This window comes from Scardinius erythrophthalmus (assembly GCF_964197995.2).
Source record: "Scardinius erythrophthalmus genome assembly, chromosome: 10".
NCBI lineage: Eukaryota > Metazoa > Chordata > Actinopteri > Cypriniformes > Leuciscidae > Scardinius > Scardinius erythrophthalmus.
Genome location: NC_138230.1, coordinates 31,941,074 through 31,956,772, shown reverse-complemented (window position 1 = coordinate 31,956,772; position 15,699 = coordinate 31,941,074). Strand labels below are relative to the sequence as shown.

The 15,699-nt window shown below is 37.0% G+C and overlaps 1 protein-coding gene across 1 annotated transcript in view; it reads left to right on the top strand.

Moving 5' to 3' along the window:
* Positions 1–15,699, top strand: part of pard6gb (par-6 family cell polarity regulator gamma b) — a 39,653-nt gene that overhangs the window by 2,094 nt on the left and 21,860 nt on the right. The window contains exon 2 of the mRNA XM_081376739.1: positions 4,810–5,032. Coding sequence (XP_081232865.1) covers positions 4,810–5,032 — 223 coding nt within the window. The remainder of the gene's footprint in view (positions 1–4,809; positions 5,033–15,699) is intronic.

Here is a 15,699-nt window from a genome sequence, read left to right as displayed (position 1 = left end):
TCAATGAAAGGAGCCACTGTTTGGGGTCTGTAAAGACAAGAGGGCCCCATTACATTTCTCTTTTCTTGGAAGATACCTATCAATGTTGAAATGGTGTCTGTGGATCAACCCGCTTTCCCACTGAAACCTGAAAGAACCAATACTCGTCCCCCAAACAAAAGTATCAATGGATGGATTTGTGAAACTTAAACCTGCGAGGCAAGAATGTTTATGGAATTGCTATCAAAGATCTTCCTGCCATGATGTTTGGAACACTGTTTATCAACTACATCTATATCAACATCACAAATGCGTTACTCCAAAGTGATGCAACGTTGTGATGTCTCTGATCTCTCTATATCACATGTAGTGTTCTTTATGATGTCATCCCCCAGTTCCGGTACACCACAATCAAGGAAGGGTTGTTCAGAGAGGAACTCTGATAGTGATAAGAGTGTGTGAGGGGGTTTCTGAAGTGAACCATGAGCCAATGTTCTTTTGTGAGGAGCTGTTTTTTTTTCCCTTCCACCACTTAATATCTAACGTGTCTAGGGCTTTGTACATCTTCCAGAAACACTCCTACTGCTCTTTCAATTCCGTTTTCCACTGACCAAGCTGGATCTCAATTGGAAATGTACTCTTTGGAACGCTATACTGACATTTGATAAGATTGGGTTTTGGGTACTGTTGAGTGTCACACAAGTATTTAACACAAAGAGCTGTGTATCTGGCTGTAGTGCTGTGTTTTGACTTGCCTGAACCTGTCAGGGTTTGAGGACTGATAAAGTGTTTTCACTGTTCTCATATTACTCAGGATTTTGATGTTGGAAATTGGGTAGGCTATGTAATGCTCTGTGTAGGCCTGTGTACTCAATTACCTGAGGTCATGTTATTGTTTTTAGGCTTGAGTTTGCACATGGATAACATCATAGTTAAGACAGATTCAGATTTACACTGTGTCCTAAGTACCAGATGCGATAAGATTCCAGTGATAACCAATTTGTACACTAGACGTGAGACGTGACAAAGGTACATGACGTGTCAAAATCAATCGCATAACACAAAATTGTGAAGAGCACGTGGCTCATTTGCAACGAAATTAATAAGTAGCCTATATAATCAAATAACTAAAAATTAAACCATTTGAACATTATCAAAAAAGTCATGCTCTGTGATATTCTAACTTAAGGAAATCATTCCAATACCAGAATTCCCTGCTGTTTGTTATCATTCTTGCAGCTGGTTAAAACAAAAACTAATTTAATCATGTGCCGCAGTATGGTGAAAAACTGAATCACAATTTATGTTACAATTTAAGCCAGGGGAAATATCAAGAAAAATCTAATTAGTAAATCTAATTTATGATACCAAAATATGTTTGGTTTGGTATTAATCAAATTTCATCTTGATGCCACAGCAAAAACAAATAGGTTATTAAATGAAGGCCTGGTTTCACGACAGGGTTTAGATTAAGCCAGGATTAGACCTTAGTTCAATTAGGTTGCTTTTATAAATGTGCCTTATAAAAAAACATTACTGGTATGCATCTTGAGACAAAATAATGGCACTGGTATATTTTAAGATATGTCAGTGCAAGTTGCTTTCAGTTAAAACCTTTCAAACATTAATTTTAGTCTGGGACTATACTTTTTTTTTTTTACATTTACCTTTAATTCATTATTTCTCAATCAAATAAATATCATGCAGCATTATGCAAGTTTTTCACGTTATTAGTCAAGTAAACCGTAAGAAACAAAGAAACAATGTTGTCCTTGGCCTACAACCCTGCCCTATAGCTCCCAATAACAGTAGGAAGTGGCCAAGCCATTAGTGTTAGCAAAATAAAACATTGTCCGAATTTTTCTGGCTCCCAGTGGGGTTATCTATGTTTAAATAACCTGACCTGATCACTTTACTCTGACTTGAACAATTTTAGCACCGTATTCAATAAGGCTAAAGTACAACTGTTTGCTGAAGAAACCATGACTAACATTATCAGTGACTCTCAGGGAAAGAACAACAACAAAAGTATGTCACCATTTAATGACATTAAAACAATTTGTTCTTCACATTAGAAACAGAAAGACTGGAATGAAACATGTACTTTATTTATTTAGTCAGTGCAGCAGCAGCTCTGATGTCTTGCTGATAAATGGGTTAAATTCTCACACTTACTGTAGGCGGTGGGATGGATGTTTTTGTAATTCGTATGTGTCTGCAATTGGGCACATTGTCACATGCAGTCAACTTGATCACACACCTGCCACCCCAGAGACCCTCTGAGTGTATTTCTGCTGCTTCACATTTATATTTCATGTGCTAATGACAGGCTGCCACTGGTTAATGTAGGACTACGGTTCTAGGGGCATAATTACATAGAGCAGCACAGTCGACGAGTGAACGCTGGGATTCTGCAGACTCAACCGCTGCTGTGAAAGACAAAGTGAGGCCTGTGTTTTTCAGGCTGGATGGGACGACCCACGCATTGAATCAAGACTCGCATCTGCGTGACAGTCACGTGATTCGAGACATAAACTCAGCTTGACCCCTTTAGTGAAGGGGACAGACAATTGCCTCTTAACGGCCATGGCCTGATGTTCAGAGCTAGTAACCAAAGGTTTGTAGGGTTGAATCCCACACAACCAGTGATTCTTGAACATATTTGATCTTGGCCATCATGGCACTTCCAACCAGGTGACTTTAAATGCAGCCATTATGTGATGGTGTTGTTTAAAGGTTTGTGTGGAGATAAAGAGATCTGTTAGACCACATCCCAATCAGTGCTATTTTAGTATTATTGATATACTATTATAGTTTATATTAATATTTTAGATTTTTAGTTTTTATTTTAATTTTTTGTTTTATGTAGTTTTTATTAGTTTTTGTTTAAAAAATATAAATAGTAATTTTAATTTCAGTTTTAGTTTTTAGAAAATTGTAATACTTAAGCTTAAATTATTAAAAGCAACATTTCTAATTTTCATTTAATTTAAGATTTTCTATCTAGCCTACTGTTTGTTTTATTTCAGCTTTATTTCAATAAACAAAATTCTTTGTAATAGTTTTAGTTAATAATAACAACAGTAATCCCAATTTGCATACTATCAGTCCTGTAGAGTAGGATTATTACTTTCCAAATCATATAGTACATTAATTGTTTGTTAATGGCATAGCAAAACACTTAAAAAGCAGTGCAGAGGAAAAGTAATGACGTGTCTTGTCATTGTGTGCAGGCCCTGAGTGTGTGTTCTGAGAAGATTGGTTGGGGTTTGTTCACCTGTGCAGGGGTGACATCCGCTAGTGTGTGTTGTTGTGGAAGTTCTCTCTGCTTACTCATCATCCAGCATTGTGCTTCACTCTATTGTGTCTCTGTCCCTGTTTGACTCCATTTCCTCATTACAAACAGCAGAGCAGACTGTTAGAGGCCTGGCCAAAACACTCTTTATCTCTCAGTGTCAGTGTTTTTGTGATTTCTGACATGTCTGAAGGTTAAATAGATTAATTCGAAGGCCGGTAAGTTATAGAAATAAGTCTCTAAAGTTTTAGTTAGGTGCTGTCAAAACAGACATAAGATGACATGTATTGGGTCTACCTTTAGTTTGAAACTGGATAAAATGAGGTTGGTGTGATTTAACCTTGAGAATTCCAACTGTGGTTCTCATGGTGCTGGAGAATGTGAAAATTGTAAACCTTTATTTTAAAGCTTTGTTTGGGTGGAAGGTGGGCTGCTTTCATTGAACTACAGGCACACACATACAGACAGTTACTCGCACACAGAGATCACACCGCACACTTACAGAAATATTCAGGACTCAGGAGCATTTGTTGTCAACACTGCCCTGTGACTTATATTAATAAAATAGCTTTGCTACTGAAAAGATGCCTTATATATCTCAGCAACGAGGTGGAAGCATCTCTTTTTTTAAAGGAATTAAACTCACAGCTTCACTATTAGTAGAGAGACAATTTACACACACACAATCTGTTTCTCACTCTTAATTCATTCAAATACATAAATGCAATATTACTGCAATGCTTTGTCTCTGTGTCTGATTTAAAGTGGGAAGAAAGCTAAATCTAATGACCTTTAACTTGTCAATTCTGGCAAATGATACCGATATGAAACCAATACTGATACTCCATATAAGCAGAGTATGCATTCTGCGTAGGGCACCAATTACCAAGGGGGACGTAAGCAGAGGAGATAACATTTTGGAATCGGATCGTACGAATTAATACGAATTGGCAACCAATTCGCCAAAGCATAAAATATGATAGTTGTTTCGGTCGATCGATATAGCCTTTTTTCACGTTTTTATGCAGGCTACAAATGCACACTTTAGAGAATCTAACAGCAGGATTTGCAAATGTTTGCGAAGCGCATGTTATAAAATAATTATAAGATATTCAAAGACTTTTGAATGATATAAATGCATATTTGCGGAATGCAGAGTGAGGAAAGTATTATAGCCTTTTTTTCTACTTTCTATTACTACTAATACAGATGCTTTAATACTTTTTCATATATATCGTTTACTTTCTTCTTTACTGTTATGTTGAAAGACCGTACACTGATGAAGAAAAGCCCTGTCAAAATAAAAATCCTAGTGCTGTCAAAATAAATGTCTGCCTCTAACATGTATCAGCTTATCAGTAAGTATGTAACTTATTGATTATTAGAAAATGCTAAACATTGGCCAGTGTATCGGCCGGTTAGTAATCCTTATCCCCTAAACACAAACGACTGGAAAGATCCGTCAAAAGCTCTATAAATATATCAATGTATTGATGTTTTGTGACTGCATGCTAACTTCTGCGTTTCTTTTGCAGTATGGAGCAGAGTTCCGCAGGTTTTCAGTGGATCGACTAAAACCCGGCAAATTTGAGGAATTCTACAAACTCATAATGACAATCCACCGGATTGCAAACATGGAGGTGATGATCGGATACGCCGATGTTCACGGAGACCTCCTCCCCATCAATAACGATGAGAACTTCTGCAAGGCTGTGTCCACCGCACACCCCCTGCTGCGACTCTTTATCCAGAGACAAGGTACGAGCTCTCTCACTTCCCACCCACATCCCTTTATTCAAGGTGGATTTTCCTGCTTCATTTGAAGCATTGTCTGGAGACTCGTCTTGCCTGAAGATCTAGTTGACTAATCAGTCTTAAGGAAGCCTTGCATACTTGTATTGGTTTCAAGTTCTTCTGACACCAGTTGGGAATCGGTCAGTTAGGGGTTAAAAATCCTGCAGAATGTAGAGTATGAATTAAGTAAATACTTTCAGAGTGATTCAGCCCACAATTTCTGTGGTCCTGTGGTCAGGTGAAAATACTGGGTAAATAGGTTCATGTAATCTGTGATTGTGTGCTGTGTTTTGAAGCGCACAGAGACACGGTCACAAACGTGGCCCCATGTGCAGTTATTATGTTGTCACCAGCACACGTGTGTGTGTGTGTGATAGAACCGCTGTGGTCTGGAGATAACTTTCTACAGGAAAGGCTGCTGGTTTTGATGGCAGGGAAGAGAGTGACAGTTCTTTCCTGTGGAGAGACTCCGACTCTTCCTGTAAATCCCAATGCACCCTTAAAGACAAATCAGCATCCTGCAGCTGAACTGTTACAATGTGTGTTAGATACTTTGGCCAGTCCTCTTAACATCAAAGAATTTGTGTCCTATTGTAGTAACTGCTTTCCAAAATGGTTGGTACTAGTGAGATTATTGGTATTGCCTTTTGTCAATTGCAAAATCTATCCAAACTTATGCATGGTTTCTGTGTTTAAACTCAACATTATTTGCCATTTGCAACCCCATAATTTGACACATTTCCGAGTGAAACCGGATATTCAACAAGAAAAAATGTAGGACATGACTTTATCAACTGGGCATTGATTGATTGGTGAAAAGTGAGTGGTTCATATTAAAATAGAGCTATACTTGTTTTGTTAAAACAATTTAGCTATTTTCTAACATTAGTTGAGTAATGTCATTCACTAAAAAAGTTGTAGCTAGACTTGTTTTAAGTCGCTATCACAAAATGTAGGCTAGATATTGATTGTCAGGGATATATACATTACCTTTCAAAAGTTTGGGGTCAGTAAGTTTTATTTATTTTATTTATTTATTTTATTTATTAGAGTTGAATACTTCTATTCAGCAAGGATGTATTAAATTGAAAGTGAAAATAGGCCTAAATGTTTTTCTTAAAATTCAGCTTTGCATTACAATAATTAATTACGTTTTCAGTTATACTTAACTAGAAAACCACTATTGTAAAATTGTAATAATATTCATAAAATAAACTAAAATTCGAATAATATTCATCAAATAAATGCAGGCTTGGTTATAGACTTCTTTCAGAAACATTACATAATCTTACTGACCCTAAACTTTGATATAGTAGTGTGTTTGTGTGTAGTATGTATGCAGTTTTTTTTTTTTTCTCTGGTGAACTGGGCTTTGCTGTTCATTTGAGGGTTCAGATCACTCTGTTCTCAAAGAAACTGCAGCCTATAGAAATCAGGTCACAGTCTACTGGTATGGCGGGCATTTCACACAGACAAAAGAGCCACGTGAAAAGGGACAAAAAAGAGAGAGAGAGGCACCTCAGCAGGCTGGGCTGTGCTCATCTTTCCACATCCACAGATAGGACGCTTCTCTTACCGTGCTTTAAAGCTATGAACGCTGCTCTGCAAGTATCTGCATACTTCCCATCTCAGCAGTTACACAACCGTAGTCCAGTAATGCCTTCAAGGAAGACACAATGCATACCCACACTCCAAAAACAAGTTGGTTTTAGTCTTTGACATATTTTGCTAAAGCATGCATTCTGGTTCCTCACACTTTGTGTGTTGATTTATTTATAGTGATCAGATTTACATTTTTCACCTGGCAGCAAAAACAAAACAAACACAACAAAAGTAGAAAAATGTCACAGACTTGCATTGAAGTTTCTATGTTGTATTTTATTATTATTATTAACTGCAGAATTCTGTTTTTGACACCTTATACAAAGGTTTCTTAGATATCTGCATAAACGGTGGGTAAAAGCATAGGAGGATTTACATTTAGCTTTTCTAGCTTTGGTAATCTAAAATGTGGTCTAACCGTTCATGCATGTTAAGTTTTACTCCTCCTGACGGCTTGGCTTCCAGTCGTGGATTACGCAAGTCGTGTTTTCTTGCGCCAGCACAAGCTTTTAAGTGGTCAGCAGGATTTGTACTATTATGCTAATTAGTTTCTTTGCTCGTAGCTGTGAGTGCCATTCAGCTCTCATAGTGACCATTGTGGATGCTGAACAATGAGGTGCTTTCTCACGATTTGGCTTTCTCTTAACCTGAGCGTGAGTAAGCCCGTAACAGGCAACGCTCGCTGGGCGGTACCGGAGAGTCCAAGCATTCCCGTCAATCATGAGTTCCTGACATAGACATGACTGTGTATGAGTCAGTGTGAATGAGAGATCATTCCAAAAGCAGGATACTCATCTTCAGGGGCCAGAAAAGCCACATTGGTTTGGACCACAGATGGATAGGACTGCAGTTTATATATGTAAGCTCTTTCCATAAAAAAATAAATAAAATCAAGGACATTTAGAGTCTGGTTTATTCTTGACGCATTCTACAGCAGTGCTTGTGCCCCCAAAATATATTGGAAACCTGACCTCCACTGCTCCACATCTACTTTTCAAATGTTTGTCGGTATAATTTATAAAAATGAAATAAGCACTGCTTAATTTTCATGCTGCATTTGGGGGCTAATTATAATAAATATACATAGACAATAAGTGTATTAAGTTTAAAGGGATAGTTCACCCAAAAAAATTTTATTCTGTCATTTACTCACCCTCATGGCGTTCCAAACCTATAAGACTTGCGTTAATCTTCAAAACACAAATGAAGATATTGTTAATGACTTGGGTTAAACCACTTTTGAAGCATCAAAGTGTTTGTTTAATGGGCTTTCAGTGGAGGGACAGAAACCTCTCAGGTTTAATTAAAAATATCATCATTTGTGTTTCCGAAGATGAATGAAAGTCTTAAGGGTTTTGGAACGACTTGAGGGTAAATGACAGAATTTTCATTTTTGGGTGAACTAACCAATTATTGATTCTGCTTCCAGTTTCTGTAGACACTTCTGGTTATTTAATGGTTCCATTAATGATCCTTTTAGTACTTTTTGGGAAAAATATTTTATGGGGATTTTTTATTTTTTTTTCTCATTGCCAGATGATGAGAATTTCATTAATACGTTTAAATCAGTTATTTCAAAAGGTATTAATATTGTTTTAGAGATAACAAACGCATTCCAATAATTGATTTTGATTGAAAATAATTGAAAAATACTAAACAAAAATGGTAGTAATGTTAATTAACTTTCTTAAGATACTACTGAAAGAATAAAATGTTTCTTTAATTACATTTTGTCAAATAAACAACAGGTTTTAGTCTCACAAACCTTCAGAACAACATAATACTGTTAGTTTTAAGCTGTATAATCAGCGAACTGTTTAATTTCACAAAAAAATGGTCATTAAGAGTAGGAATGCACAAAAAAAAAAAAAATATTGTCTGGCCGATACGATGTTTGAAAGCAACTAGTGACCGATATCGATATTTGTCACTTGCTCACTTTTGTCATTAAAATAGATTTCTGTTTTAATCAAGTTTTCAGTTATTCAAAACAAATTCAAAAACACATGCATTAAAGGGATAGTTCACCCAAAAATGAAAATTCTGTCAGTAATTACTCACCCTCATGTTGTTCCAACCCCGTAAGACCTTCGTTCATTTTCGGAACACAAATTAAGATATTTTTGATTAAATCTGAGCACTGTCTCACTCCTCCATAGGCTTCTAAGGGACTGAAACTTGCTGGACCAGAAAAGTTATTAAAGAGATCGTTAATATAGTCCAAGTGACTACAGTGGCTTAATCTTAAGTTTATCAAGCGACGAGAATACTTTTTGTGCACTAAAACAAACAAAAATAACGACTTAATTCCACTTTTCATTTCCTTCTCTCTGGGCGTTGAGTCTTTTCGCGTAGTGTTTAAGCGTAGCGCGTCTGTTGCACGTCACCACGTAGGCTCACTATTGGCTTACGCTGGTCATGTGTGTGATACGTGATGACGTGCAACAGACATGCTACGCTTAAACACTACGCGAAAAGACTCGAGGCCCAGAGAGAAGGAAATGAAAAGTGGAATAAAGTCGTTATTTTTGTTTGTTTTAGCTCACAAAAAGTATTCCTTGTCGCTTGATAAACTTAAAATTAAGCCACTGTAGTCACTTGGACTATATTAACGATATTCTCTTTAATAACTTTTCTGGGCCAGCAAGTTTCAGTCCCTTAGAAGCCTATGGAGGAGTGAGACAGTGCTCAGATTTATTAAAAAATATCTTAATTTGTGTTCCGAAGATGAACGAAGGACTTACGGAGTTAGAACAACATGAGGGTGAGTAATTACTGACAGAATTTCCATTTAACATTCATTAGGCCTATTTGGAATCAAACTTCACTGGTTGTGCAAGGCATGTTGCAGTGTAAAACATTTAAAAATGGAACCGTTCTTAACTATTTTCATATCGCAAAATAAAGCTTTATGGGCTCCTTGAAGTGCCTACAAGGTTCTACTACAGCAACAGTCTTAACACACATGGACAAAACAGTTTCTTTGTATGCCCCCTGGTTCCAACAAAGCTCTAAAAACTCACAAAACTTTATATTTCTCTTTTCTTTTTCTTCCTTTCTTTTTCCGCTCCCTTTAACTTCCTCAGAGAGGTCAGCAGTGGAGACTTCCTTTATTTAAATGCACTATAAAGATGAAAAAAAAAAAAAAACACACACAAAAAAAAAAACACAGCTCAGGCAGTCTGGGTTAATTTCCTTTTCTTGAGTTCAGCCAGACATGGACTTGATCTCATGTTGCAGACACTGACTCAGGGCTTTCTAATGCCCAGACCCAGAAGCAGATCTCACCCCTGCAGAGACAGACACTGGGGACTTCCACACCAGAGCATTGTGGGAAAGACCCACCTGATGTGCACCTGTCCTGGCCTGTGGTTGGCCAGATGCACAGAAACGCCCCCTAGATATCTGGGTAATGACTAATCTAGGGTCAGAGGAAATGAATGTAACGGGTTCTTGCACATATTCAACTAACTAAAAGTAGCAATGCTACTTATTTAACTAAATTTTTCAGTAGTGTGACAGTAGTTTGGCTGTTGAAAATGACTTAAGATTTCCAGTAACAAATAACTTGAATTTTTTTTCCGTCACATTATATTGTGTACACAGCCGTCCAATCAATCAAGCTGATCATGTGCTGATCAAAGGATCATGTGACGCTGAAGACTGTTGTAGTGGATGCTGAAAGGCTTTTATATCAAAAATCTTACTGACCCCAAACTTTTGAACAGTAGTGTGGTTATGACTCCGTACAATTAATGAGTGTTAAAATAAGTTAATTGTTTGTTTCTTAGTTACTTGAAGTGCATCTAACTACTTTTTTATTCTCTCTATCTCTTTTCTCTATAAGATTAGAGGATTGTTTTGAATTTGCATGTATAGTAATTACGGAAGGGAAATGAACAAAATTCATAGGTCTGGGAACATGACCCAGAAGTTTTGTTTTCCTTATGTAATCCGCTCCATCATGTCTTTGTTTGTGACCATAATAAACTGAAGAAAAATCTGCTGTCCTGTTTTGAAGCTTCAGACTGTTCATCTTTGTCATGCAGCATCTGTTGCCTAAAAATGAATGTTTGAATCATAAGTGTTTTTTTTCTCCCTTACTGTGAAAGTTAGGAAAGAGGATAAAAACACAGACTGTGTTCTTAGTTTTTTTTTTCAAGCCCAAATTAGAAATGAAGTTGACTGAGAACACATGTCCTGTCGGAAGTCTTCATAGCGTGTTAGAGGGGAGGCTACAACTTTATGGTCGATGTAAAATAAGGTTATGTATCATAATTGACTCTCTTGTTCTTTACTTGTCGTTTGGCAGTATATGTTATATCTGTGGCCTTTGTTTCTGCTGGTCAATCATAACCATAACTGACCAATCATGTAAAAATATCTTGTTAAAAGAATGTTAAAGGTTAAACAAGTTAAGTTTTGTGTCATGCTGTTGAATACTACTGACAGTAATTTCAACTTCAGTCCCTGAGTTTGTAAAAACAAACAAAATGTATGTTGTTGAACTGTCTAAATCTGTTCTGGGCGGATGAGCTTCTGGTTGTGGGTCACAGACGTTATTCCTGTGGGTGGATGTTTCTCTATGTAAACAACTTCTTTCTGTTATTTTTGTGTATGTTATTATTAATGCTCAAATGTCACTCCGTGTCTTTACATCACTCATATATTTGATACTACTTGTCAGTTTGCTAACGGTTTATTTAAAACTTGCTGCTGTATCAAATTGTCCATTCAAATTTATATGAAAATCATTCAATTCACAGCACTGCAAATTGGAGCATTAGAAAGTGTGGTGTCTTCGAACTCACTAGTGATCAAGCATAAAGGAGTTTTACTATTGAAATTAAATTATAGATGAAGGCTATTTCTTAAAATGGTTATTGTTTATCTATTATTATTATTATTATTATTATTACTTTGAGAAGTGAATTCGAAACAATAGTAATATATTTCTGTCAAAATTTCATGAAATGCTTGTGAAGTAACTCAGTGAAGTTCATGTTCTCATATGATGAGACTGCAGATGCTGAAAACACCACACGCGTCATGCATGCTTGAGTATGAGTAGTAGACAAAACTGCACCATTTATTCACACAGAGACATGCAGACTTCGTATTTAATTAAAAGTCTAGTCAAATACTAGTTCATATCACCATTTGATCTTGATTTATTAATCCAAATTTTGCGACATTTTGCATTATACAGTAAATTCAATTTTTATGGCTGGTTTCTGTGATTTCCACATTGTGGAAACCATACTGTGATAGATGTAAAAGATGTATAAGACTGTATGAATGAGGTTATTCAAGTTCACAGTGACCTACTGTAGATACATCAAGGCTGAGACTAAATACAGGACACACAGAACATCAACAAACATGAAGGTGTCCTATCTGTGGCTTGTTGCTGCTGTTTTTGGAGACACAGACTATACTAAACTGATAAACCCCTCTTTCAGACAAAAGATAAAAAAGTTTAGATTTATGTAAATGTAGATAGTGGTATAGGAAATGTGGACAGAGGTCTTTTAAACAAGGTTTGTGTCCCACATATGTGTTTTGACTGTTTCACTAATGCCAAAACTGTCACTTGAGCAAACTGACCTCGGGTTAGAAACCACTTAACTTCTACATTTGGCTTCTAAATTTGGCTACTTTTTCCTGTTTTTTTTTTTTTTTCTTCTACACAAAACACCAATTGTAAATCTGTTATTCACAATATAGACTAGCCTATAGTTTGACATTTGCATTTCTGTTAATAGGATTAAGCCCCTTTCTGACTCGTAAAAATCTAAAACAATGAACTATTGTGTCATTCTTTCATGCTTAAAAAATGAACGGCATTTTGACAGCATGGCATTCGGCCGTGCTTGTTAAAGGGGGTAAACGTCTTTATTTGCATGCACTTGTAAATGTGCCTTTTAATCTATACTGGAATGATCTTCAAAGTCTGCCTGTTAAAACTGCAGGAAATTGCTTTTTAAGACATTCTCTGGCATTGCTAGTTTTGTGCACTTTTAATAGCTAATTTTAGAAGAGTAGCACACTTAGTTTCTTCCAAAGAGGAAGACAGAAGTGGGGAAAGTCTGAAACAGTCCATGAGGGATGTCTTAGACCATGACGTGAATAGTACAGGTGTCAGGGAATCGAACAGTGAGAAGATAGAGAAAGCTCAGTTTCTTTTGAAAATGAGTCATGGACTATCTTTATGATTGGTCTTCATTTTGATAGTCATGGACTGTTTATGATTGGTCTTCATTTTGATGACCTGATATTGATTCTTAAAATGATTCTTCTGTTAATGTGTGAACAAAACTTCACAAAACAATACTTGTAGCACAACTACCATCCAAAAATTGCATAAAGTTTTGAGTTTTGTACTTTTGATATGTTGCTTTCAAATTCTGTAAACTTTATGAAATTCATTCAATAAGCTGTTTTGGCCCTCTTAGTGAGCGGCACCACGGAGCGCACATGAACCAATCATCTCTTCCTCTTTACTACTAGTTATAGCATGAAATAAACATCAATTAACACCAGAAGGTATGTTTAAAGATACATTAGTATACATTTTATCAAAATGTATCAAGTCTAATGTAATTGCTCAGTCAGTTTACAGTTGTAAACAGTCACGTAACTTCCATAGCCTTTTTTAACATTTTATTAAATTTTCATTAAATTTTACTTAACCTGTTAGTGATGAACCTTCATTATTTAATGTTTGTTTGAATAAATCTGTCACGAATGCAAATTTTTATTACAGACACTGTTTAAATGTCAAACGAATTGGAAACATAACTATATTAGGCTTGCTGCGATAGTCTGTGTTATCGGTGTTCAGCCGTAACACCGGTTACATCACTTGCCCACCACGGCACCACCCCCACTGTCGTTTAGATTTTTTTTTATAGTAATAAAAATAATTAGAGAACAGACTCTACAATTAAAAACCGAACGTGTCTGCTCAATGCAGCGTGAGCTGAACGACAGTCGCAGCACAGATCAGCAGCAGGAGTCATTTATCACGAGAGTGAGAAGCTGACTGACAAGACGATGGTGGAAGATTTGGTTTCAAAGTGCCAATATTTGTCAATATTTGGGATTTAAGCCCATTGCTAAAAGGGGAACCTGCAAAGGATTAGTTGTGTTTTTCTAGTTGTTGTTTTTTTTTTCATTAAGGATAAAAATGAACCCACTATTCAAGCAATGTCCACCCCCAAATTGGTGCTACTTCGTGCATTCATAACGGTGCGTGTCCACTGGTGCAGAGCAGAGCAAGTTTTTTTCAGTTAATTCCTATGGAAGCTCAACTTTCATTGGAATTAATTGAAAACGCTCTCTCTGCTCCACACCGTTATGAATGCAAAACTCCGAGCTCTGTAAGTTGTTTACGTTCATTATTATTGTAATGTTATGTGCTTTGAGACATGAGGTAATTTAACGCAGTCTCTCATGATGCTTTGCAGACTCTTCATGTGTTTTGAAGGAGGCGTGGCTTTGTAAAGCATTCTGAAGGGAGGGTGGGATCTCGTGCTTTCAAAGCTAGCTTGCTATTGCTAGCCTCTCTGAAATTGCCTAACCTACCTTTAAGTGAGCGATAGTTGATGGCAAAGGTATTCTAAATGTAAAAATAGGGGAAATTAGCATGAACAAATAATATCTAATTTTGGCAGAGAACAATATGGTTCTGATAAATTAATAAATAAATGACATCTGATTAAGGAGTTTTATTTGGTTTCACAAATCTGTAACAAAAGGCAATATATTTGTAGCTCTTCAGAATTTCACTATAATGTGTTTAAATCCTCCATGACATTATTTTTCATACAGTCTAAACTGTTCCTTCATCCTCCCTCTTCTAAGTGTGCTTGTTATTTTTGGAGGAGAACGACAGGCGTCCCAAACTAATTTCGGTAGCATTTTGATTTTCATTGTTTTGCACACGCGTCTCAAATCTCCACCACAAAGTGTTAGTTTTAATGTCTTTTGTACAATGCTTGTGCCCTAAAATGAGTTAGTCCTCCTGATGTTTCATAAGTGAATCACTTAAATAGCGGTGCTTTTTACAGCATAAATCCTTCTAGAAGGTTCTGTCGTGTTTTCTTCTGTTTCCCCGTCTGTCTGCAGCGGCAGCCAACCACAGGGAACCGTTTGCACATCTGGCTGGTCGAGGCAGCAGAGCCCAGGGGCTTCTGGGAAATCTGTAATGGGAGAATGCCTGGCCTTCCACACATACAGCTTACCCACAGCTGTTTGTTCTCACCATGTGTCGCCGCCACGAGCAGGCCTGAAAAATCACTGAACTCGGAATTCAGGAGCAGAAATTAATCTCCCCTCGCTGTGAGATTATTACATCCATGATTGTTTTGATATGGTGTTTATATGCGCCAAAAAGCTGTGTTCCTTTCTGTGCTGTGACTCTTATGTAAGGACAGCAGTGGATTATGCAATTCACGTGCTGCTGGCGAGCAAAGTCGCGTTTGGTCAAGTCCCGGGACAGAGGGTCGGTCCTGCTGAGATTTTTTTGGCACTCATGGAGCTAGAGCAGGACTATGTGTTTCCTCTTTCATATGGGGGAAAATAAATAATAAAATGATACTAGAGGTTGAGTTCTTCATATTCTGGCTGAGTTTAAAGCGTTAGTCACAGTAGCGCGGCTTCACTCCTTTTGTTAGTGGTTACTCTGGATAACGTGCTGCTTTTGTCTGCACAGTGGAGATGAGCCTGAGGCGGTACCATTAACAGCAACGATTCTCGGAAACATCATAAACGTTATTCATAGATTGCCTTTATTTATTTGTTTTTTAGGGGAGATGGCAGCTGTCAGGCCATGCAGTGTCTTTCTGTCTTTCCAGTATAAGTGCTGACCTCTCCAAAACAGTGGGGCATAGCAGTCATTTTAAAGGGTTAGTTCACCCAAAAATTAAAATTAGCCCATGATTTACCCACCCTGAAGCCATCCTATGTGTATATAACATTGTTCTTTCAGAAGAATACAATCGGAGTTATATTAAAAAATGTCCTGG